General features: G+C 39.1%; 2 protein-coding genes across 2 annotated transcripts; both read left to right on the top strand.

Annotated features, from left to right (window-relative positions):
- The first annotated feature begins 559 nt into the window (after window positions 1-559).
- Window positions 560-25,786, top strand: fam102bb (family with sequence similarity 102 member Bb). The gene is made up of 11 exons (XM_063891488.1): window positions 560-813; window positions 4,018-4,138; window positions 5,159-5,188; window positions 5,618-5,734; window positions 6,195-6,241; window positions 7,155-7,249; window positions 17,440-17,541; window positions 18,924-19,152; window positions 20,500-20,636; window positions 21,934-22,003; window positions 22,884-25,786. Exons 1-11 carry the CDS (start codon window positions 668-670, stop codon window positions 22,924-22,926), a joined length of 1,137 nt encoding a protein of 378 aa, XP_063747558.1. The 5' UTR covers window positions 560-667; the 3' UTR covers window positions 22,927-25,786.
- On the top strand, window positions 12,638-14,053 carry LOC134869660 (centrosomal protein of 63 kDa-like). Its single transcript, XM_063891487.1, has one exon. It carries the CDS (start codon window positions 12,638-12,640, stop codon window positions 14,051-14,053), a length of 1,416 nt encoding a protein of 471 aa, XP_063747557.1.
- Window positions 25,787-26,246: the final 460 nt, after the last annotated feature.

The raw sequence follows: 26,246 nt of genomic DNA, 5'->3' as shown, positions 1-26,246 counted from the left end.
GACGACTGAAGAGAAGGCGGCCTTAATCTAACTAGGTAAAACTGTCGTCACTGTGCATCCGTTTACATCCTTATTTATTTCAAAATAAAACCAACTGACGGACGCGTTTCGGTAAAACAAGTCATCAAAGTAGGCTGTAAGGAAACATTTGATGAATTTATATTCTACTATTTTTAATCTGAACATATTGTTCGTTTTATGCTTTCAGTTATTTGATAGGTTTAATTACTGGTTATTTAAGGTAATTCAGATTAACGATACAAATGTAATAAAATTAATGTAAATATCGGTTGAAACAATCCTTCATCGTTCACCAGCCAAGAACACCTTTAACAGCTGCAACATTACATTGAATTAAATAATGGCTTTCTAACTTTTAGGTTAAAGTATTATTTCACTTGAGTATTACTATTAAATAATAGCTTAGTACTTCTTCCACTGCAGGTACAGTAAACAAACACACAGTATAAAAGTGAAAGCATATTGTTTTATTTTGGAAGACCCTCAGGAAGTAGCTTTTCTCCCCTGCCTCGTTAGTGTCACAGAGACGGTGGTCCCCAGCAGCTTCCCGGTCCTCCTCCCACTGCACAACACTCCGACACAATGGGGCTGTAATGTCAGCGACGGGCGAGATTTGAGCATCTTCTCAAGAGTACTGAATCTGTGTATGGATTTAATGATGATGAAGAAGAAGAAATTCAAGTTCAAGGTGGATTTCGAGCTGGACGAGCTCTCGTCGGTCCCCTTTGTGAACGGTGTCCTCTTCTGTAAAGTCCGGCTGCTGGACGGCGGGTTCTCAGAGGAGTCATCTCGGTGAGTGTGTTCGGTGTTAATACAGTCATGCAAACCCCAACAGGACCTGTAATCTATAGCCTGCAGGTTAAAGTAGCTGAGGAGCTGCAGCCTACTATGATACATTATTTGCTAACCAGCTAACATGCTATATAAACTAGCTAACGTTAGCCACTTGTCGGTGTTTTTTTTTAATTTAGTCCTAATTTGACGATACATTCAAGTACAGGTTCTTTAAATGAAGCAGACATGTAAACAATGTGTTGGCATCGCCCGATGTAAACACATTTCAGCATGTTTGATTATAAGTGCTCTGGAATACCCTCTTTATTGTCTGGTATTTTCTTCTGTTCAAGGCTAACTTCCTCGCTGGTTGTGGAATTGATATGAGCAGCCAGCTGACTGGTCATATATCTGCCACCAAGCTAAACATGACTCCCCCGTCTATTGTTGCTTAATCGATACAAATGGCTGCTACTGTCTCTGGCCTCGTTTTGGTCATACAGTTATCATTGAAGAAGCCGCTTTGCCTGTCTAGCTTTGTCAACCTGTTATTGATCAGACAACATGCAGGGACAACGCATATAGTGATAGGCAGTAAAAAAAAACCCCGCTGTGCCAATGAACTGTTGGAAATATCTTCCAGAGTAAATGAATAGGAAGAATATGACACAATAGTTTACTTTAGGTTACTCAAAATCGTTGCTCACACTTTAAGTTTTAAGGAAACGTATAGTACACTGTTTGGTATGACAAGAAGAAACACCATACCCATTATTCAGGGTCGTGTCATAAATCCAGACAAGTAAAGACCCATCTGTGTTTTGGGTTTTCTTTTTCTCATTAGTTTAAGTTAAAGTATGTGCCTTAAGGAATACAAATGGGTTAGTTTTTGCAATGATTTTGATCATTGATGTTATGACAGATTATGTGCTTTAACAATTGATCTATCATTCTGTCTATGAAATGTTAGAATATGGTGAACAATTCTATAAGCACCAGGTGACATGCTTATATTGCTTTTTTGACTAACCAACTAGCATTGTTAGAAACAAAATGAAATTACTGTAACCTAAAGAGGGGATCAGCAAATCCTTATTTGCAGATGCATTATCTGTATATTGATTCGTTATATAAATGTTGCAGCCTTGATTCAAAATACAAAGATATTCAACTTATGATCAAAGAATCCTAAGAGAAACAGCTAACTTTTTACTTTGAAAATAAGGTTCCTTTAAGGATCAATATGTCAATTGGGCTCATTTCTATCGATAGATTGATAAATTAATATTGTTTGAACTGAATGTGCAAAGCAATGATGTTTGTCATAGTTTACAAAACACAAATCTTACACTGAAACGTTTGTTAAAGGGAACTAACATAACTGCCCTTTTCTCAGTATTTACGGTCTCCTTGTTCTACAGTAGCATCAGGACAGTTCTATTACATTTACATCGTGTTAGGACAAGCAAAGACAGTCATCTTCTCTGTAACTTGTTTTGGTTTGTAGCTCATAAACAACATGGCTGTTTAACATTTGACTAAGAGAAAAGCACTGTTTTGGATCAAGGCTGCAGGGATCAGATGGCTTCACCCTGATTATATAAACCAGCCCTCGGTTTGCTCTACAGTAAATAAAATGGTTTGACTAAAAAGCACAGTGTGTCTGACTTTGTGAATCAGGATGCTTCTGAGGTCATGACATTAAAGGACATTTTATTATAACCTCGAGTTCCCTGGTACATTTTGTCACATCCGAGCAGACAATGCGGCTGAAAGAGGTCATTTAATCCTATAACCCAGACAATGACGTCCATAAGGTTGAGGTTCTAATTAAAACATAATGTTCTGGATCTGAAATGTTATAGCCAGAGGAATTTGAGTGTTGTTAAATCCCATTTTTCTGCTGCATTTAGACCCCCAAAGCTTCAATGTTTCCTCTGACACTCCTTTGAGTCATCCCAACTGTGAGTGTGAGGGAAGTGCAGATTGTTGTTTTATTAGCCTTTTTTTGCTTTGGTCTTGCTTGTTATTAGGACTACAGCATTGTTCCAGACTTGAGATTTCCAGCTATGGAAAAACCTTTACCAAAGGGTTTTACGTGTAACGATGTGCCAATGTGACCTGACCGCTGCTGCTTTTGAAAAAGAGAGCAGCTGTAGTTTATCAAGATATCTGACCCATGTGTAGAGATGAGCGATCTGACCTCCGCATGAGATTAAAACCACGATTACCCACACCCACTAATAGGATTGTGCTGCACAGAGAAGTGCTGTGAGTTACAGTGCATGCTATCAAGCCTGCAGTCCCGAAGCACACAGTGTCCAGCTGGCTGGGAGTTCCCTCTCTGACTCTGGGAGTTCACTCTCTCAATTATATCAACCCCAGGATGAAGTCAGCATTTGTAAAACATTAGTCACGCATCTGCGGCTTTTTGTATTCATAGTGAGGAATGGATGCAGTGCACGGCTCTGGCTTTATAAGCAGTCAGTCTTAACTTAACCAGTCTTAACTAAACAGGGATCAGCACACCCTGGTAATCATTTAAGTCTTATGCCGTCACTTCTTTTAACACAACATTATCCTTTGGTATTGCTTGTTTCTTGTACTTTTTTTTAGCCCCTATTTCTTTTGCATGCTGTTGTCAAATGTATGTCAGTGGTTGCATGTCATTTGAGGAGTAATTCATAAGCTTTGTTCCATCAAATTTGATGTAAATGAATGGCATGTGGGCTGTTTTGACAGCAGGGAGCTGGTTAGGTGAGTGGGAGAGGAGAGGACGTCTGTGAAAAAGAGGCCATCTGGGGTATCGTAATGCTGCCCACGCATCCACGCTCCTTTCTTTTTCACTTCATCTCATCCTCTCACTGAGACGGCTACACTCATTTTTTCCATTGGCCGGGGATGGGGATATGTGTTGATACGTTTCTCTTTCACTTTCTGGCCAAAACGGGCTGCTGTCACCTTTGGAATCAGCAGCCAAACTAATCAATAGTTGAAAACAAGACACTAATTAATTTACTGGTTGATTAAGTAGACAGAAAAATCCCCAACTTGAATCATTAGCCTTTAGCAGGGAGAGAGATATGAGGATGAATTCAACCTAAGAGATTTCCCTTGTTATCATACAGTTATGGGCCGATTAATAAGAATGAAGCTATTTTAAGGATGTGATCAGCGCTGCAGAACGTGACTGTGGTAAATAATAGTGGTTCTTCTTTACAGCGAGTCAGTGCATGCCAACAGTGTCCGATGGAGGAAACGGTTCTCGTTCCCCTGCAAGATGAGTGCCAATGCAGGGACGGGTGTACTGGACCCTTGTGTGTGCCGTGTGTCTGTCAGAAAGGTACAGTATGTCCAAACTTGAGATATCTATATCTATATATATATAGATATATATATATAGATATATATATATATGAACCTCAGTGTTGTTGAACTATGATGTTTTGCATGTAAACATACAAGTTAAAGATGCATCGGGCATGTGTTTCATGAAAACAGAAAAGCCTTTGTTCTTTTCAGTGTGAAAACAACACTGCAACAGAGAGGAGTGTCTTATCCTTGCTAACAGAATTGCTGTAACTGCGTGGAATACTGGTATTGGTTACATTACTTTTATGGGACAAATTGAAAAATGAGAGTGAAATATGAACTCAAAAACGCAGCTATTAAGCACAGCAATTGGAAGAGAACAGACTCGTCACAGTGACTTTTTGTTTTCATTTTATATCCTTAAGGTTTAACCTTAAACAGTCTGCTGTTATTTTTAAGGATATGATAATAGAAATAGATAAGCCTGAATAAGCCATCCTGATGAAATTCGTCTTGTATTTCCACATTGTAGCTGCAAGCTATTTGTGGCGTGCCCTGCCCGCTTTGTTTTAGGACAAGAGCTTATCAAGTACCCTGAAAAAACCTATGTTATTTTGCCTTCACTGGCTGTCCCCTTTACCAGTATTTTTGTGTCAAACTTTTAAAAGGTCAAGCAGCTGCCTCCTGCCACCATTATACCCAACAGCAAAATCATCCATGTAATTTGTCTTCTGATGATAGTAGCATATTTGAAATATTTTGCAACAACTTTCACAAACACACAGATAGAGAAAGGGTTTAGCAATAACCTGATTCCATGAATTGCTTTTGTAATTGTATTATAACTTGACAATCTGGCATTACTATCTTTGTTCATTTTAAATAATGACATTAATTTTCTTTGCCAATTAAAGTCTGATGTAACTTAAAATACATTTCAAACACATTCCGTAGGGAAATGGTTATTACGACCTATGTTGTAACTCAATCATGCTTAAATTACTCATGAGTTTAGATGTTTAATTAAGGTCTTTATGCTTCTCTTTTCCAGGAGCTGAAAGGTGGAAAAGCATTTGCAAAGGTAACTCCTCATTTACTTATATCATCCAACCCCCATCTCCTAGCCCAACCTCCAGGTCACATGCATTAACATTAATCTGCCACATTTATGTAGATAGCCATGTGAGCCCTTAGCAAACAGATGGCCTTCACAGCCTGCAGGTTTGCTCATTATGTAATGTGTTCTCCCTCACAATATCTGCAAGTAAATATTTAGCATGCAAAACCTAATTTTGTTGACTTTTCAGACTAGATAATAGCTTTACCACAACTAAATATTAACATTGTAGAGGATCACTGGTTGTCAGCAAAGATGGGTTATTCGTCAAAAGTGTTAGCATTGTTCAATTTCTCTGATGACCTGACATTTTCCATCCAAGTGCTTACTGGGCAAAATGTCAGTCTCCTGAGAGAAAACAAAGTTCACCAAGTGTCATTCTTTCTCCTTCAGCTTGGTTTTGCAGATCTGAATTTAGCAGAGTTTGCTGGCTCAGGGAATACAACCCGCAGATGTCTGCTGGAAGGCTACGATACCAAAAATACTCGCCAGGATAACTCCATTCTCAAGGTAACATTGAAGCCGAGGTGCTGTCAATTTAACTTCTTTAAGAGGTAACCTTGATGTGATCTTTTTCTAAACTAAGAAGTAGGCAGGGTAAAAGGTGTTTGTCTCTACATATAGCATTGCTTACAACAACAAATGGGTAGGTACACAGGTAGTCTGTTAGCTTGTAGCAGGAAATAAACCATGGGAAAAAAGAGCCGAGTTATAGGCAAATATAGCCGTAATTTGCTTTATATATTGTATAACATTCCCTTATTTGTGACAAAGAAAAAAAAACATATATATGAAATGTCACCTAAGATTTGAAGTATTTCAGGGAGTGCAGATCTCTGATGTGTTTTTTTAAGATCAGCTGGTTCCTGTGTAGTTGTATTAAACCAAAACCAAAAAGGCTATATAAGAATCCAGGCTAATGGAAACATTGAATGCTAGTGAAACCTGAATTAATTTTTTCTTTTCATAGGTCATCATCAGTACACAGCTCATGTCAGGAGATCCCTGTTTTAAAACGTAAGTTAAAGTCATGTTTTTCAACTTGGTGTCAAATGTGATTCGCTCTGCTGTTCACACTGTATTACCACGTCAGTCAGGTGTTTGAGATTCACTTTTAATTAGAAACTAATTAATTGCCAAAGTTTCTGACTGAAAAAGCTTTTCTCCTGCCTGAGCCAGAATGGGCCGCACTGTATTTTAATGCGGTGTCTTCTTTGAACTATCAGAACCTCTCTCTCTCGCTCTCTATTTCTCCACATTTCCCGCCTGTATCTTTACTACCACTATCAAACAATTGCAAAACAGATCTTTAAAAGAAGAAAATATTCTGTATCATGTGCCAAAGTTATGACAAAATCTGCTGCTGATCACATTTGGTTGGGAGCTGATCCAAGAAGTCTACTGTGCTTCATCATATTGTATATAACTCATGGGAATTAAACAATCCCAAAATGTGTAGGCATAAAGCACTTTTGGTACATCAGGCCCTTCCAATGTCACACACACTGACTGGTTTCATTCACTGTGCACTAATTATACTGTCCTAGAGTAGAAAGAAGTAGAAATATAAGTCTGTGTGTGTACAGAAAGCAAAAAGCGGCTTCACCCAAGGGCAAATGTTGACCTAAAAATGATTCAGTAGCCTGATTGACGTCAAAAGCTCTATTTTCCTTCATTGCAGCTTGTATTTAAGCACAGAGTATATGGTATTTTGAATCTATAGCTGAATGCTATTCTGAATGGTTAAATCTTATCAGCTAAGTTAATGTTGTTTTACCTGATCAATCATTATAATAATAATAATTGATCGCCATTTCCCCCACACATCTCTCCCTGTTTTTGTCATTCTCACCGTACATTGTATTTTTAAACAATTGACACATTGAAGAGACTGGAGAAAAAATGCTTATTGTGTTTACCGTGTCACCAGGCCCCCCTCCACAGCCACAGTGATCGGGATCCAGGGCGATGGAGAGAGCCTGCTGGAGGAGAGGAGAGGAGGCGACTCACAGAAAGGATTTTCTGGTGAGACAAGTCACACCACATTACAGTCCTCAGCCCTGCTTAGTCATCCCATTGGCTTTCTCAAACATTAACAGGCTCCTGATGGGAGTTCTGGGTTGTAATGTATTCTAATGGATAGTGGCTTGCAAAAGTATTTACCCCCCTTTGCATGTTTCATTTGTTTCGTGCCTCAAAACCTGGAATGAAAAATGGATTGCTTGAGGGTTTACATCATATCATTTACAGAACATGACTACAACTTTGAAGATGTGTTTTTTTAATTTATTGTGAAGCAAACAACAAAAAAGACAAAATAACAGAACACTTTAGCGTACTGCACCCTAATGTCAGTACTTTGTACAGCCACCTTTTGCGGCAATTACAGCTGCAAGCCGCTTTTGATAAGTGTCTTGACACTGGGATTTTTGCCCATTCCTCATGGCAAAACTTCTCCAGCTCCTTTATGTTGGATGGTTTCCGCTTGTGAACAGCAGTCTTCAAGTCACCCAGAGATTCTCAATTGGATTGAGGTCTGGGCTTTGACTAGGCCATTCCAACACATTTACATTCTTCCGGTTAAACCATTCGAGTGTTGCTTTAGCAGTATGCTTCGTGGTCATTGTCCTGCTGGGAGGTTAACCTCCATCCCAGTCTCAAATCACAGGCAGACTGAAACAGGTTTTTGCTCTAGAATATCCCTGTATTTAGCACCATCCATCTTTCCCTCGACTCAGACCAGTTTCCCAGTCTCTGCTGCTGAAAAGCATCCCCACAGCATGATGCTGCCACCAGCATGTTTCACTGTGGGGATGGTGTTCTTGGGGAGATGGGATGTGTTGGGTTTCCGCCAGACATAGCCTTTCCCTTGGTGGCCGAAAAGTTCAATTTTAGTCTCATCTGAGCAGAGCACCTTCCGCCATACATTTAGGGAGTCGGCCACATGCCTTTTGGCAAACTCAAAATGTGCCTTCTTATTTTTAACACTAAGTAATGTTTTTTTTCTGGCCACTCTTCCATAAAGCCTAGCTCTATGGAGTGTACGGCTTATTGGCGTCCTATGCACAGACACTCCAGTCTGTGCTGTGGAACTCTGCAGCTCTTTCAGGGTTACCTTTGGTCTCTCTGTTGCCTCTCTGATTAATGCCCTCCTTGCCCGGTCTGTGAGTTTTGGTGGGCGGCCCTGTCTTGGCAGGTTTGTTGTGGTCCCATGTTCTTTCCAATTGAAGATTATCGATTAGATGGTACTCCGGGGGATCATCAAAGATGTGGATATTTTTTTATAACCCAACCCTGACTTGTATTTCTCAATAACTTTGTCCCTGACTTGTTAAACTCATGCTGATAATTGGTGTAGATTAACATTGGACTGAAACAAACACATCCATAATAACCTTAAGGAGAGCCTAAATATTCCTCCTAACCCATTGACTTGTAATCAAAAGGTTAAATGTAATCTTAGATTTTAGAAAAAAATTAAAATGATGCATAACTTTTTATATAATTGTGTACTGCAATAATAATGTGTAGTAATCACAAAATCCCACCCCACACTGTTTGGGATAAACTGCTCTACATTACTTTTCTGGTGAAAGATGCACCCATGCTTGATATGATGGCTATGTATGAACCATCCAGCACGATACAAATATTTCTCTTCCAGCTGCCCCTCGCTGCTACATTTCCCTCCCCAGTTTCATCCCTCTTGTTCTGTGTGTGTTTTTCCATGTGTGAACAGTTGCAATGTTTTTCCTCTTGCAAGTTTCAGAGTGTAGCGCAGCTATCTCATGTATTATTTAAACTAGTTCTCTTTGAGATTAGCTACAATCTGCTCCGACCCTGTAGGCTCTTACATGGTTAAAAATAGGAGTCTGTCTATGGGGGTTGTGTGTTAGCATGCGCACACCACGTGTGTATTGGTCCGCTGAGATGCTCTTTCACATCATCACCATCATCATCATCATCGTCATCATCGCTTCTCTGCTGTACATGTTTGCAGTGTATATGCAGGTGTGTTTCATCTTTGTGAAAGGTATCAATTGAAATCAGTCGTTTGGTTGATTAGTAGGAATTATGGCTTTTTGTTTTGTAGATGGAATGTCAAAAATAAAAAATCAATAGCTATTGTTTTTAATAAATCCATGGCATCTTGACGTTGGTACGATATAATTCTTGTTGTTAATGCAAAGGGTGAAAAATGATTGCATCTAAGTTAAGCTGTTTCTGGATCTGCCCTGTTTCTTTTCTTTTTACTTTAATAGAAGCAACATTATTTTCTTTACATCTGAGAAAAACAAAAACTGGATTTTGAGGAATATTGCATTACAAATTATTGGATTAAAACCCTGTAGCCTTGTTATCTCATGGTTGATCTCTCTGGAATGTGGCTATTTCAAGTTGCTTTGCTGAGGCAGAGTGATTTTCTTACTTTTCTGTAGACATTTGAACTCTGAACTGTTCTGCTTCCTTGCTGCTAAACGTTTTGCCAGTGTGACTACTTGACATTAAGTGGTGGAACAAATGTTCATGTTGCTGCACTTGTAGCTCAGCCTAAGTCAGTATTTTAAACACAGTTCCTTCTCAGTTGCCAAAACATTGTGTTATTCTGTAACAGAATGATAACCACCTTGGCTCTTGTACTTTTATGATCATGGGCACACTTTGTTATAGAATTGAATACTAATTGGTCTGCGTGTTTCACATGTCTGTCCATCTGTGTTTATTTTTTCGTGTGGTGTATCTAAAAGTCACCCTTCAGTTTCATCGATGTAGACAATTATCCAAGGACCAGCCTCACTTTACAGTGGCCTGCCATATAGAAAATACACCAGCAGCAGCAGCGCGTCATAGCCGGCTCGATCTCCTCCTCCCAATAAGACCCGATTTGCGGCCTGTGTGACAACCGTCTAAAATATATCTGTACTAAACGCCTCATTTTAGTTTGCAGATAAACAGATATAAGTTGCTCGGGCTATGCAGCTAGGACCAGTGGATTGCTTGCGCTCTGAAATTAAAACAAACATTACATAAACGAGAATTTACATTTAAGTGAGGTCTGGCTGTTTTTTGTAGTGGACTGTCGTATAGTTAGGAAAGTAAGGCCTCCACTGCTGTTGCAGGAGCATTTAACGTATCTAATTAAAGTGTTCTATCAATAAACTCTTTAATATATCCTTAGTGGTTGACAAATCATCCTAGAGTAATTGCGTGCAAGTCTCTGTATTACAATAGAACATTTGGCCTTTCCATGGTTACAGGGAAGTCTGTTTATTTTATTGCAGTTGATTTTTATTAATAGATTAAACAATTTTAAATACTTTTTTTTTTTTTAATTACCCCAAAAGTAAAAATGATTTAATCCAGAAAATACAAAACATGAATGTATAAGAGTATGGTTAATGCAAATGAACAAGGCACTATTCTTCTCAATTCCTGATTTAAATGTGTCCTCTTGATTGTTCTTGTTTTAATGTGTGAATTCAGCTTCTTATTTATCTTTCAAAACTGTAATTATTGATGCATTGATTAATACATTTCTAAGGCCTTTTGTTAATCATATTTGATTGTCCAGTATAAAACCAAGTCCATGCAGGAATTTAAGTGTGGAAAGCCATTGAGTACTTTGCTTATCAGTCGACTTAAAAAGGTCAGATCACCCAAAACACGCTTTCTCCCATATTTTTAGAATGTTTACATAGCAACAAGAGCATAGGGAAGAATGCTTTGAAATGGAATGTAGAATGTGTCGGTAGATGAAGCCCATTCCGGAATGTTCGGCTATGACATCAGCTGAATCTGATGATGTCATATCTCAGTGGATCAAAGCCAGACTCTCTGGATAAATACCTACATAACTAATTTGCAGTTTGTGAAGGACGATAACATAGCAAGTTGTATCCCAGCCACATTGAATTCACATTATCAGTAAGAAGCAGCTATTATTTCACGATAATAAAATGGACAAAAACAGATCAGTGTTGTCCATGCCGTACCAAGACTCTCCATGGCACCGAAAGAATTGTCCTTCTGAGGACAATTCTGTTGAGGAGGATATTGAGGAACTGATTGAGGAGGAAATTGAGGAGGAAATCATAGAGGAGGTGCAGGAGGATGCAAACAAGGTGGAGGAGGAAGTGGGGGATTTTAACGAAATATTGGACTCTGATGATGTTGAGAAAGTGACCAGCATCCAAGAAATGGTTTACTCTGATAAGACATCTTTTGGAATCGAAGAGTTTCCAGAATTTGAGTTATGTTCAGAAAACAGCGAAATTTTGGATTTCCACGATGAGAATGAGTCTGATATCAAAGAGATATTGGAACCTGAAAAAGAGACTGAGTCTGAAACCAGCAACATTTTGGATTTCGACAATGAGAAAGAATCTGAAATCAAAGAAATGTGGGACTCTGACAAGATAGAGTCTGAAATTAAAGAGATTATTGAGTTTGCTGAGAAGGGGGACGAAGAAATTGAAGAGGAGTTTCAGGAGTTTGCTGAGGAGATGGAGGAAGAAATTCAAGAGGAGATTCAGGAGTTTGCTGAGGAGATGGAGGAAGACATCGAAGAGGAGATTCAGGAGTTTGCTGAGGAGATGGAGGAAGAAATCGAAGAGGAGATTCAGGAGTTTGCTGAGGAGGTGGAGGAAGGTGTTCAGGAGCAGACCTCCATCTCCAGCCAAAGTAAATCATCTTCGAGATCTGATAAATCATCTGCAAGATCTGAGAGATCAGACGAATCATCTGCAAGACCTGACAAATCATTTGAGGGGTCTGATAAATCATCTTTGATCTGATAAATCATCTTTGAGATCTGATAAATCATCTGCAAGATCTGAGAGATCAGACGAATCATCTGCAAGACCTGACAAATCATTTGAGGTATCTGATAAATCATCTTTGAGATCTAATAAATCATCTTCAAGATCTGAGAGCTCGGACAAATCATCTGCGAGACCTGACAAATCATTTGAGGGATCTGACAAATCATCTGCGAGATCGGACAAATCATCTCAGAGGTCGGACAAATCATCTCAGAGGTCGGACAAATCATCTCAGAGATCGGACAAATCTTCTGCGAGGTCGGACAAATCTTCTGCGAGGTCGGACAAATCATCTGTGAGATCTGACCAATCATATGGTCTTCAAGAAACCCTGGACAGCGAGAGAAAAGCCAGAGCTGCTCTTGAAGAGGCCTTGGTGAAGGAGAAAACGGTTACAGCTCGACACATAGCAGCCCGGAAGCAGGAGCGAAAAGAAAAAGATACTCTTTCAAAGGCTCTGAAGAATGAGGAAGCTGAAAATAATTCCCTTTTTGATCAAATAAAGCACTTAAAAGTGCAGGTGGCTGATCTCAAACAGTCACAAAAAGAGCAGCAGTGTGTCAAAGCAAAGCTGAAAAATAGAATCCTTAAAATGGCTTCTGATCTTGGAGAAGACAAGATACTGATTGAGAAGCTCCAGATAGCTCTGAATGAAAACTCCAGTCAGCACCATAGAGAAATCTCTGAGCTGATTGTGTTGAATAATGCTTCAGTTACAGCAATAAAGGACATCGTCACTCAGCAACAGGAGGAATGTGTGAGAAAAGACAAAGACATTGAATCCCTGCGGTCAAATCTCCTGAATCTCCAAAGCAACATTGAAGCCAAGGGCAGCATTATTACCTCACTGCATAAGAGTGTAAACCAGTGCAACTCAAACCTCAAAGAGGAGCAAAAAAAAAGCAATTCACTGCAGAGGGACTACAATGCTGCTGTCTCTCAGCAGAAGAAGGAAGCAGAAGAACTGGCCCGTATGACTCAGGGCAACCAACACCTCGCCTCTGAGAACAAAAGACTGCAAAATGAACTGGAGGCTGCTTTCACTAAACAGCACATTGAGGAGAACAAGCTTCAGGGCAGAGTGGAGGAGGCCATTAAGAAGGAGGAGGCTTGTTTCTCCAGAGCCTCAAAAAAGATCGAGAGCCAAGAGAAAGAGCTGTCTGAGAAGACTCTGGCTTTGGAAAAGAACCTGGCAGTCGAGAAACACCTAAGGGCAGCTCTCAAAAGTGAAAAGAAGCGATTTGAGAAGATGGTTGGAAAGCAGCCTGCAGCAGGACATCTCTCAATCACCAGTAAACAACTGAGAGAAGAATTTGCGTGCAACATGCAGACAGTGAGGAGGGAAAATGCTGACATCAGGGCTAAATTCCTTGTCCTTGAGGGAGAATATGACAGAAAAACTTCTGAACTTGGTTCCCTCTCTGTGCTCCATGAAGAGACACTGTCAAGGAAAAACTCTATCATCTCTGAGAGTCAGCTTACCATCACTAAGCTACAGTGCATGGTAAATGAGTTCAAAGCAAAGGAGTCAAAGAGCAAGAAGGGACAGGTCGATTTCGAAGAAAGCCTTAAACAGGAAAAGATGAGAAACTCTGAGCTTCACCAAAGCGTGGATCAGATCTCATCCAGTCTGGAAATAGAAAGGACCAGGTGTGAGAAGCACCGCGTCGAGCTTAAGGAAGCTTTGACCAAGCAGATCAAACTTCTGGAGGAAAACTACAAATTCAGGATTCAGGAAAAACAACGTGCCGAGACAAACTCCAACTTCAGAAACATCAGCGACTCCGACCTCAGTCACAGCGAGCAGAAATCTTCCCTGGGTGAGAGCAATAAGGCGCTATACCACCTGCAGCAGGAGTACACCTATCTGGGGAGGAGGCACTGTGACATCAACGCTGACTATCGTGAGCTTCTCAAAACTCACACTACCCTCCAAGTCAGACATGAGAGGCTCAGCTATGCTCAAGGAAACCAATGCCTGGACTTCAGTCCACATCTTTTCCAGTGAAATTGTACAACACACTAGAACAGCGGTTCCCAACCTTTTTCGACTCAGAGCCCACTTAAGAATAATAACAAATTCTGCAGCCCACATTCAACCATTAACATTACCGAGGCTAAAGAAAGTTCTCAAATGACTTTTTATTTAATTTAGAAAAGAAGCTGCCCAACAAGAAACTAAAAAGTGAGGGGCTGTCTACAGTAGGCAAATTAATAACGCTTCCATTCAGAAATTGAGAAATGCATTCTCATACATAACAATTGCATATATGTTACATGCATCAGATGTAGTGAGTTAAATCACACATACAATGGTGCAGAAAAAACCCAAACATCAAAACAAGTGTAATAGATAAATAGACCTGAAGAAATGCTGTAAATGCAGCATGTAGGCTCAGCTAGGAGCAAGAGATCGCTTCGCGTCGGTCTCCCTGATCAGCCTGTTGGGTGTGATTTTCCCCATAATGACCGCCTCACTGCACATTATCCCTTACTTATACACTTGGATAGTTTTAGCTGTGGATGTTGTAACTACATTATTTGAAATGTTACAGTAACTTTGGATAATAACTAGGGAATAATATACGGAGCGCTCTCTTTTCCTCTCTCCCGTCAATATCAATCTCATGCAGCTTGCTGGTCCAGTAATTAGTGACTCGACAGTAAAGAATAAACATATCTTTATCTAGTTTAGCTTTTTCCAGAGGTAAATAAAATAGCTTAGTGTCTTACGTCTAACTTGAAATGTGTGTGTTTTGCTCCGGTCACCGCAGCGGAGCTGCAGGTGATCCGGGCGGAGCTGTGTGTGTGGTTCTAGTGTTAAATCAATAAAAGTCTTGAACAATAACATTTTCAAGAATTTGTGCTTGGATGTTTTTCTGTAAGTGGCATAGTGCAACAACACTTGCTGCTAAGTGTTCAAATGGATGTAATTGTGTGCCGGACTTAGCAGACATTTTAATACAAATATTGGTTGAATACAATTTATTTAAAACCGTTTATTAACAGAAAGGCAATGATCCAAAACATTTAGAAACAAAAACAATATCATGCTCTTCACAAGTCTGAAAACTCTGTTATCCTCAGTTTGAGTTTGATTGACATTGAAGCCTTCAAATTACTACGCAAATATATTTGATGTAATAACATCACTAAGTTTAAACAAAATAAGTAAAACAAAATACCTTAAGGGTATTTCAAGCTTCACATCTCGAAAGTACAAACTAGATTGAGCCTAAACAAAATAAAATAATCTCCTTACAGCACTTGATCTGTAGGCTGGACTTTAACCTTTCATATTGTGGTTCATGGTTACCTCTACCGATGGCCTGCTGTTCAAATATTAGTGGCACTTTTCACCGGAAAAAAACGTAATGAATATTGGTGTGACATGTCAAAATGTCTTCTGTCTTCTAAACTGAACATGGAGAAGCAGCGATCAGTTATTATGCTCAGTATATCTAGAACAAACTCCAGAAAACTGCAGGTCCGCTTCAACTCTTACTACTTTTAGATCCAGGCTGAAGACTATTCTTTTTTCTGCTGCTTTTGATATAATTAATCTTACATTATATTCTTATATTATCTTACGCCACACAGTAATTATTATTGTTTTTTATAATTGTATTTTAGCTTGTGTTTTTTTTTTAATTGTCTTTGGTTTTTAATTACTGTTTTTGAATTCCATTGCACTATACCGATCATCAAAAATAAAAAAGGTTAATTTAAATAAACAAATCATTCAATCAATTTATCAAAGTACAATGTGTGTATTTGAAACAAAATTATAATCAATACATCACAAAGCCAAATGTCACAACACAGTCCCATTACACAAAAACTTTGACTCAAAAGTTGCAAAAACCAAATATGTCAATTTAAATAACAAAACATGAATTAATTAATTAACAGATGAATAATTTATCTAAACCATGAGGAGTGAGTGTAAGTTATCGTGTGGGTGTTTTAGAATGTTGTGTTGTCCTTTTACACTCTGAAAACAGTCCAGTTTAATTTGAAGTTGCGTTCACGCCATCCATGATTGGTACGGTTGAATCAAACCCTGGAGCGTTTAACTCACTGTTGCGGTTCGTTTTGGTTGGTGCCGACGCAGTCCAACACCTCTCATGTGAACTAAACAACCGGACTCCGTTCTGACTAAGAGGTGGTCTCGTATGACGGGCCGTTAGGGACGTTATTCAGAAATACCTTTCACATACACATGTGAAACACTGTCACACACACAACTGAAACCAAAATCATTTACAAACATATGTAAAATTCTCTCATATACACGTATGAAATGCTCTCACACACACATGAAATGCTCTCACACACACATGAAATGCTCTCACACACACATGAAATGCTCTCACATACACGTAATGAAATCCAAGGTTATTCACATGTGAAATGGAAGGCATCTCAGTTGAAACTGGAGGCATTTTTTTTAAAAACATCGAGTGTCACTGAACCCACCAGCTCCTGGGTTCAGTAACACTCAAAAACAGCCTGATTGATCAGAAAAGGTCCCGGGAAAATAAAACTGGACCTCCATTCCTGTTCTCTTTCTGCAGTTAAGTGAGATCTCCCTCCTCCACTCCTCTGAGGTGTGACTTATTAGGTAGATCTCACTTCTCTTATTTGTCCTTTCCTCACTCCTCAGTCCTCGATTTCACCGGAAGTTGATTTGTGTGCGCCATCTTAAGGAGCTAATGCACAAGGAAAAGACGCAAGTGAGGGACGCAGGAATACAGGTTGAGAGAAGTGAGATCTATCCATTGTCCTAATTAGCTTCCTCCAGCTCTCAGGCGTTGCTTGTTGTCATTTGAAGGAAGGAAGGTTTCAAAAGACATCATTCTGCCCTCTTCAAATAAGTCCTTTAAAATTGTGATACCTGCAATAACAGCCCAATTGTTCAATCTGTCAGCCATTTGAAGAAAACACTGAACTTGAATAATACAGCCGCAAAAAACTAAGTACCTCAGAAAAGCTGAAGTTAGGGAGTGTGTGGGAGGCAGAGGGAGCGTCCTTTGTTTTTTGTATCTGAATGCAAAAATAAGATAGAAATCAAGAGCAAATAACACTCCTAAAGTTTTACAAACTATAAATAACGCATGAAACATGAGGAAAAACTGGGTTTATTTCTAAATGTAGTTCATATTTGAACAGGTGCCTTATTCCTACTTTCATTCACTAAAACTATCTATGCCACACCTTTGAGCTGATAATGAGCAATGGTTTTAAAAAAGTCCACACACTTTGTACTCGTTTGGCCCAAGTCTTTTTGTGATTCGAGGAAGCTGAAGAAAAGCTTGATGTAGCTTATTTTGTCTGGACTCTTTCAGCCCTTTGTTGTTCAGTGTGTCTTTTCTTCTGTTCTTTCGTATCTAGCTGAGAGTCGAGAAGGGAAGTGTCCTGTTGTTTCTGATGATCTCGGCGGTTGTGGCCACTCCCGAACATCCAGCTACGCCAGCCAACAGTCCAAACTCTCAGGTATGGGACCCCACATCAGAAACAGGTCACGTTCTTTTTTAGATTGATATTGTTGACCTGAGATGGATGGCAGGTAGTTATAAATATCATTTTCTACAGATACAGTATGTAGTTCTGGCTAAACTAGTTACCAGTCTCAACTTCATTCTTATTACTGGAGAAAATGTTTGTGTAAGTTCCAATTGAGATGAGCTTTTGAATAAAGAGAGGTGGGAAGCGATTAAAATGGTTTTCCAGTGACACTCCACCAAAGCAGTTCAAACCTGAGGCTCGAGTTCCCATTACAGACGGATCAGATGACTGTTATAAAAGATCAGAGGAAGTAGAGATGCACTGAGAGCAGTTTTAATGGTTCTCTGATTAAGCATTTTAAAATGTATTTCCTTCTTCATATAAGTGTGAGACGATTGCTCTCTAATGACTGTAGGATACTTATGGCCTGATATAGTTATTCTAAAACTTTATTTATACAGCACTTTTTAACACAAAGTCAGTGTCAAGTATTTTACATAGTTGAACCAGGAAGAGAAAATCTGCACTAATAACATATGTCAGTTAAAATAACGTCAAAAATGCTCAACAACAATCTAAGATAAAAAACAATAATAACAAAGGAGAGAGATAGGTATGCTTTCTTGGAAACACGATGTGAGAAGTGTTTTCTGTTTTTTTTATTCTGGACGCCTCAGCCTTCCTTCCTGCACTCATGCGAGTGTGTGCATGTCACCACAACTCTACTAAAGTACTACATGTTTTAACACTGCAAGTTTCAAATCTAACAGCACCACAAAAGGGATTTCACCAGAGGCAAACAAAATACTGTTTTCGAACCTCATATGGACAGCAAATCTATGTAAATGATAAATTCATGTTTTAATTCAGATATAAGACAGAACATTATCTCCTTCTGCAATTGTTGTCTGTTTGAAAAGCTAAAATTGTCATTTCTGTGCATATATTTGCATAATGCAAATTAGGCCACAGCTGCTATAACTGCTATGGTGTACATGGTGAAATCTGTTCAAGGTTACAATACACATTTGCAGTGTTCTTTAGGGCATACAGGTACATATCCTGACCGTCGAATCAGATGCATTAAGCTAATGAAAGGGTAACACAAAGCACTTTATAATTTGCTTGTCATTATATCTAACACAATCATTTGCTGTTCAGAGATCAATTCATACCGACTTTTAGCGAGTATGATAAATATTCCCTAAAAAAGTCAACCCTAAGTTAACTCGAAAGACATTTGAGACAATCACTGTTAGAGGTGAACCTACAGGTAATCGTCTCGTGAATCTGCATTCCCCTCATCCTTGTATCGAGTTTAGCGTATTTCTGATCAGCTCCCCCACCCCCCCCCTCCCATAATTCCTCAGGATACAGCACAGGTCACTCCCGCTCCTCCAGCATGTCAGAGTTCAGCCACCGGAGAAACCATTCAGTGGGCAGCGCCTCGACGGGCATCGGCAGCATCCCAGAGCCAAGCGACGACCGAGAGTCCAGACCCTGTCCAGCTCTACCTGAACACCCAGTCCCCCCCGCCACCACTAGCAACCCAACAGGTACACCTGTACGGAGCGCCTCGTCCTGTGAACGCCTCAACAGGTGGGTAACAAGTAAAGAAATGTTATTCATGGGAGCACATTCAGATAATAATCATCGTCATAGACCTATTTAATAAAGAGGAAACCATCAGTAATTGTAATCTCTGTTTTATTGTGTTTTAAAAACGTAGAAGTAGTTAGTTTAAGGAAGCTAACGCGCTTTAAATTTTAAAAAAAATTCAGGAAGCAGCTGTAGAAAGCAGCGAGGCAGAACAGCAGAAGAGCTTTTGTGGTTTCATTATGAGGAGTCGGTATGGGGGCTTTTGGTTCTTATGAAAACGTTAGTCACTGTATTTGTGTGATCTAAAAATGTCAGACCATGAATCCATCGTAGTAGCTCACGACTGGTGAGGGTTTTACTTTTCATAGGTTAAGCTGCACTTCATATTTAGCCAACCTTCAAAGACCAACTTTGAGTCATGTTGTTCTAGTATCGTTTCCTCAGACACTGTAGCATGAGAGTAAGATGATCAAATCTATACCACTCTCAGATCTCTACATAGAAATGTGAAACTAGCACCGGTAACCACTGGCTGCACGACAAACTCCCATGACAACAAGGCTTCATGAAATGACTGCACGGACCAACACATCATCCGGCTCATATTCTGTAAAACCACTTGTTGTTTTTAACGCTTAAGTTCTGAATTGATTAATTAAACAACTTTGAATGAATATGTTGATTAGACAGTTGCAGAGGTGCTGGTAGGCAGATTTTGTTACCTTCAGATGAAGACACGATGGCTACTTCAACCCTTTTGTTACTTGCCCACAAGAGAAGTTTCAAACTCTTGACAAGATGGTAAAGCACACTTCACAAAATGTCGAACGGTTCTTTAAATAAATAAAAGACAGAACATACCTCAAATAGTGTGCAGAAATACTGTTGAATTCTATATTATCATAGTATGCCATTTAAAAGTTACAGTGTGTCATACACAATGTGGGAAAACACAGTATATTGTCATTAAAAAGCATAGTGTATTGTTTTTAAAAGTTACAGTTCTGTATTTTCATAAAAATAAGGTATACATAGTCATGGAAATACAGTATATTTGCTTTAGTTTTGGTTTCAAAATAAAATATTACTTAATGTAATAATTAAGTAAGTCATAAAATGTTGGGAAAAGTCAGGTTAATATGATATGAAAATATTGTATAGGATGTCATTAGAGTAGTACAAGTTTTTGAAAACAAAAAGTGTGGGGATATTACCAACACCAACATGTTTGTGCACATTGAGTCGACTAAAGACGTAGTGACCACAGAAGCAGCATTATCTGTTAGAAGTGGAAGCCATTAATGGCCAATCAGAGCTGAAAATGACTCGGGTACATCCTCCCCACAGACACCCTGTGAAGCAGGACTCCATGGAGTCTCAGTTGAAGAGAATGGACGACACACGGGTGGACGCTGACGATGTTGTGGAAAAGATTCTCCAGAGTCAAGACTTCACACCGAGCCTACTAGACTCCAGTGCTGAAGGTAGGCTGCACACCCAGAGACACAGCCAGGTGTCCTTTATCAGGTTTATCCGAACCGCCCTATCTGCAGGATTTAGTTCTTTGGGTTGTCGTTGTTGTGTACGGGTTGTACCGCAGGCAGATTTTCTACATAGTGTATCGTCTCTGAATGGAGAAAAAAATGTTAAAAAAATATTCTTCAACTCTGTAGCAGAAACAATAATCCATTACTAAAGTGACAAAACATGAGTCAGTTTTACATTCTTATCTATCAAGTTAAAATGCCAAATAGAAGCTAATTCTAGCTTATTTGTCGCAAACAAAATGTGCAGGTTTTTCTTTGTTTTTAATAGCTGTATATTTAATACTTTAGAGTTCTGGACTGATTGGGATGTGACCCTGGACTTTGGGAATGTGTCTTCTGTTCCTTTTTTATAATCAAATAAATGTACTGGACTCTTAACAATCATTCAAATGTTCTCTTCTTTTTATATCCAAATAGTTGCTTTCTCATTCAGAAATAGAAATCCTTCATTAGTCCCACAGTGGGGAAATTTACATTTGGTACAGCAAAAGTGGCATTGATGCAAAAGGGGCATAGCAGATACAAAAAAGGTATAATAATACGGAATAAGCAATCATATTGGTATATGGACGAAAAGCACATATTAGTTATCCTACAATAAAAAAGGTGAGTACGTACACGTCCATGGAGCAGCAATTTCAGAACTTGCTGACATACGTAATGTAAGGTGACTATTTTACTTGGTCCTACTCTATTTATAGTTTTATTTTAATTATTTGTTCTTATGTCCTATATATAATATGTGGCATTGCTGGAGGAGCACGGGATTTAAGAATTCCATTGCCTCAACTACACTGTAGCTACTGTGCATATGATAATAAAACCCTTGAATCTTGAGACATTATAGAAATGATGATTGATGATGGTGATTATTGCAAAGTACTTAAAATGGTCTATATTGCACATTGCCGTTTATTGTTCGACTATAATAACCAAGTATTGGTCATTCAGTAGTGGCAGCCCTGGCCTGTGGTGTGTGTTGAATGCACAGCTACTTGAATGACAGGAATCAACTTGTAGTATTGTGACTCAGTCTGTGTACTCGGAGGCGTGAGGCATTGTTTTCCTTTCCAAGGTTTCGTCCATCTCAAAGCTAGGAAAATAAAGTGGCTGTCAATACATGATTATTTTTAGATTGCCTAGCAACTGGCTGCTCGTCATGACAAGAATCATACAGGAGGATGTGGACTCTCTCTGTACTGACCGCCTGTTACTGCAACTCTATCTGTTTCAGAGGAAGGCTTGCGTCTGTTTGTCGGCCCTGGGGGAAGCACGGCGCTGGGAAGCCATCACCTCCCCACCAGGTGAACTTTTACTCATAATAAAACAGTTGTTCCTCATGGGAGATGTAGCGGGGTCAACCGTTAATGGGGCACTTGGAACTCTCTCCGGAGAGGACTACAATAACTATTATCTATTATTACGGTTTAAGCTTTTATTGTCATATGGAGGCCAATATCAGTCTGATAGTTTGTCCAGCACTTTGGATCAAACTGACACAACTAGCTGATGGTTTGCCAAGATATTTTTATAATAAACCTTTCTTTTAGCAACCCTATGGCTGTAATATGTGTCAAGTACTGCTGTTTTACGACAAGATACTTACAAATCTAACAACATTACATTAGCTGAAACAATTCAGACCTTGTTACGCTGCAAGATATCCACTGTTTGCGTGGGTGTAGATAGGATCCAAGGCTTTGAAAAGGTGTGTTAGGTCTAAGAATGGTCTAAAACAAGTAGCTATTTGGTAGACACATGCAGCTAGATACTTATGGATGGCAGCTGGAGTGCTGAGTGGTTCATGGTATTAAGAACATACTGCCGATCCGCCAGCAGAAGCTAGCCACAGCAGTTTCACCCGAGCAGACACAAAGCAGTTATTAGGTAGGGTCAAGTTGAGATCTGCTCTTTGTCTGGGTAGAGTGGGAGTAAAAGCTTTAAAGGAAGTTAGGTCAGAGTTAGAAAATAGCTTAGTCTGTCATAGTGCCCAGTATATATAACAGCACAGCTTAATACCCACTGAAGGGCAGGAGAGAGGTTAAAACATATTTTAACATAAATAGCTGGCTAACACTGGCTCACATTTTAACTGTGTATTGATCTTTTCAGTATTTAAATAATGACCTGGTGAGATATGCAAGCAAGATCGATTGTTAACTGGGTCTTTTCCTGTTATCCCAGGGTTGGTGCTGGAGCGTACGAGCAGGTGGTGATAAAGCGTTAAGACCTGCAGCCTCAAAGATGTGGATTCAAACCAATTACATCCAAAAAACTTGAGGCAAGCCTGTGTCAATATCAATCTGCATTCCTACAGCGCACCTGATCACCATGAACGGTTGACTTGACAACAGTGCCCTCCTGTGTTCATATCTCTTTTTTGACACTGTAGCTCCCCGAGCAAGAGGTAAACTACAAAATTAACATGTAACAAAAACTGTCCACGCCTCATTTTCTAGGTGTTTCTAGAATTGTCTTTTTGAGGTCACACTTTATCAGTGAGCATTCAAACCAAATTCATTTTGAACATTTAGGAAGTAGAAGTTATTTGTGTCCTTTTGAAGACACCAGGACAGGTTCCATGTGTGCATCATAAGCATGGCACTGAAATTCACACTGAAGAGGAGTATGCAATGCGCTTTCAATACATTCCTTTAGTCTCTCAGTGTTTGTTTTAGGCTTGCTTTTCAAATAGGGTGTTTATTTTTAATGTGCACCCTATAAGCTGCTTACAAGTCGTAGTTGTTGGCACTCTGATAGCAGTTTTGTAAGTTGAGAATATTTTACTACAAAAGACGAGGCATCAGCTATTTGGCGTGTGTGTGTGTGTGTGTGTGTGTGTGTGTGTGTGTGTGTGTGTGTGTGTGTGTGTGTGTGTGTGTGTGTGTGTGTGTGTGTGTGTGTGTGTGTGTGTGTGTGTGTGTGTGTGTGTGTGTGTGTGTGTGTGTGTGTGTGTGTGTGTGTGTGTGTGTGTGTGTGTGTGTATATAAGAATTTGCTGAGAAACATTAGAATTAGTTTGCTGAGCATTATTTTGGTAAATCCTGCAGAAATAATCTGCCCTACAAAGGCAAACGCAGAATCAATATATTTGTTCAGAACTTAGGTTTTGAAATGTAGATCCCAGGGCAAGAACTGACAGTAATTCAGTGTCTTGAACTCTCTCAGCAGATCTTATGTTATTAAGCTACCTTAAAAATCACATATTTAAATGATTTCCCTATAAATATATTACATACCATACAAAAATACCTTTATCTTATATAATCTAAAGACTATAAACATTTAAAACAAATATTTTCGTAAACTAACAAGAAAAGGACAATAGAGCTGAAACAACACATTGTGGTGGTACAAACGGTTTTCCTCTCGACATTCCCTGAAGATTATCCAAACACTGAGTGCAATATCTGTTTTCACCTTTCCCCTTTTGTTGTATTATCTTAATCCTATGGCAACTAATTTTATTGGTCATATAATCTGCCTTAATTGTTAAAATGAAGGTATTACAACTGTTGTTTGTTATGCAGTTTGCCTTCTCAAGTGACAGCTGTCTGCCTTTGTAGGGCTGTAAATAGAGAGCATAAAAAGGGGCTTCTATGATAAAAATGACTATAAAAAGGGCATATGCTGTATCTAAGGCCCAGCTTTTTTGCTATGTGTCTAATGTGTAACTGCTTAGCAAGTTAACCACATCTTTCTGAGCTGGCCTGTTGACCAGGAAGCTACCATCTGTGAACAAATGAAAGATCCTGTGACGTACTAACGATTCAACCTGTGTGTAACTGACGCATATTGTAATTTGTATCACTCAAGGATTGTACAGAGAAAGATTGTAAAGTGAAGGACTAGTTCAGTAATCCACTGCCATGAAGAAAATATTCAACAGCACCTGTATTTAGAAGAAAAAACACAAATAATTTATGTGTATCTTTACCTCAGAACATCTGAACTGTAAGATTTGACAACAGTCCGATTAACCAACGCAATCAATACATTAGTGCTACGGACAAAAATATTATCAAATAGAAATCTACTGAAAATGTAACGCACGTTCCAGCCTAATAGGAGATTAGGTGCATAACGTATTCAGTTGATAAGCAAATTAGCCAAAGTACGCAACACACTGTTATATCTGGACCCTGTCAGCCCTATGCATAATGAGAATATTAGCCGCTTTATAACTCGTGATAACAGACCGTACAGTATCTGTAATCTTCTGTCTCCCGTCATAAGCCATAGTAGAGTTGGGATACTTCCTCTTCTAGATAAACTCTATACTTGTTATATCAATATCCGCACAAGCATCATCAGTGTATGGTGTTTTAACTATACGTCAGTGTTCTGTTTTTACGTTGGTGTGTTCTGCATGATTAAGACGTCCTTTTGTTGGCTTGCAGAACTTGACACATATTCATGTTTGTCCTAATTTGATGTCGTGCCATCTTTTAAATCTGAATATTAAACACAAGGAAGGAACCATTTTGCTTGCCTATTTAGCATGTAGGAGCACATTTTGTTCTCATGACTTCAAGTTAAAAGCAGATAGCTGCACAGTGTATGATGTAACCGAAAATGCATTTTTCTCATTTTGTGTTTTTCATTTTTGGCATGGTGTAAATGTCCCATGTTGAAAATCTCATCTGAAATAAATATTTTTATTTTGAGTCCTTAATTGCTGATATTGTGCCATATATTTTGCTAAATATTGTATTGTTTAGAAAAAAAAATGTTCTCACTACATAAGACAGTGTTAAGTTTATGATTTATGGTTACCAAATATCAACCATTGGAAAACATTTTTTAGATAAAATATATATTTGTTTTACCTGTGATTATCAGGTTTCGTTATCTTGGTACCTAACATGTTGTTACAGACATGGTTTCTTCTCTTCTGTGAAGTTGTTGTCTATATAAAACTGTAACCTGTATTTTCCTGTAAAGTGGTGTTCTGCGATGTTACGACACTGTCCAGTGTTTCCTGTTACAGACGTGTGCTTTTGACCAACATTTGCTTCCTATACGAGTATAGCCTACTGGATGCTTCAAATGTGTACATGGTACTGTTGAATAAAACTGTTAAAAACCGTTTTGGATTGCACTTCAATTTGGGTAAAGTACAGGGTATTGCAGCTATAGGCAGTCCAATTAAAAGCTGCGAGGGGCTAAATACGGGAAGGTAAACACTTTCACACGCTCAAACAATTGCTCCACTCCTGCCGTTTCGTTCGACTAGTTATATTGCGGTGGAAAATGCTGCAGGATTTCTGTATTACTTGCAGTCAATAGAAAGTTTCGCCTCCCGACTCACCCCCTCTTTGGATACAAAACCGCACAAAAAATACCACACAATAAATAGAAACGCATAAACCCCGAATCTGGCTCCTACACAGGGTTTTATCTAATCCGGGTAACAGCGGCCCTGCGCCCTCTTACTTTCGGTTTGCGCCCTCATACCAAAGTGCAAATTTCCCCCGTAAAATGTGATGCCAGAAAACAATATTTCTGTACGTCAAAACGGTATAATTACTCCAATAATATGAACATC

Source organism: Eleginops maclovinus, chromosome 9, assembly GCF_036324505.1.
Source record: "Eleginops maclovinus isolate JMC-PN-2008 ecotype Puerto Natales chromosome 9, JC_Emac_rtc_rv5, whole genome shotgun sequence".
NCBI lineage: Eukaryota > Metazoa > Chordata > Actinopteri > Perciformes > Eleginopidae > Eleginops > Eleginops maclovinus.
Note: the sequence above shows the minus strand (reverse complement) of the source record. Positions and strands in the feature narration are given on the sequence as shown.

Coding starts and splice junctions, on each gene's coding strand:
- LOC134869660 (XM_063891487.1), top strand. CDS start 12,638: ATGGCTTCTGATCTTGGAGAAGACAAGATACTGATTGAGAAGCTCCAG.
- fam102bb (XM_063891488.1), top strand. CDS start 668: ATGGATTTAATGATGATGAAGAAGAAGAAATTCAAGTTCAAGGTGGAT. Junction 4,139..5,158: donor GCCGTGTGTCTGTCAGAAAG/GTACAGTATGTC, acceptor TCTCTTTTCCAG/GAGCTGAAAGGTGGAAAAGC. Junction 22,004..22,883: donor AGCCATCACCTCCCCACCAG/GTGAACTTTTAC, acceptor CTGTTATCCCAG/GGTTGGTGCTGGAGCGTACG.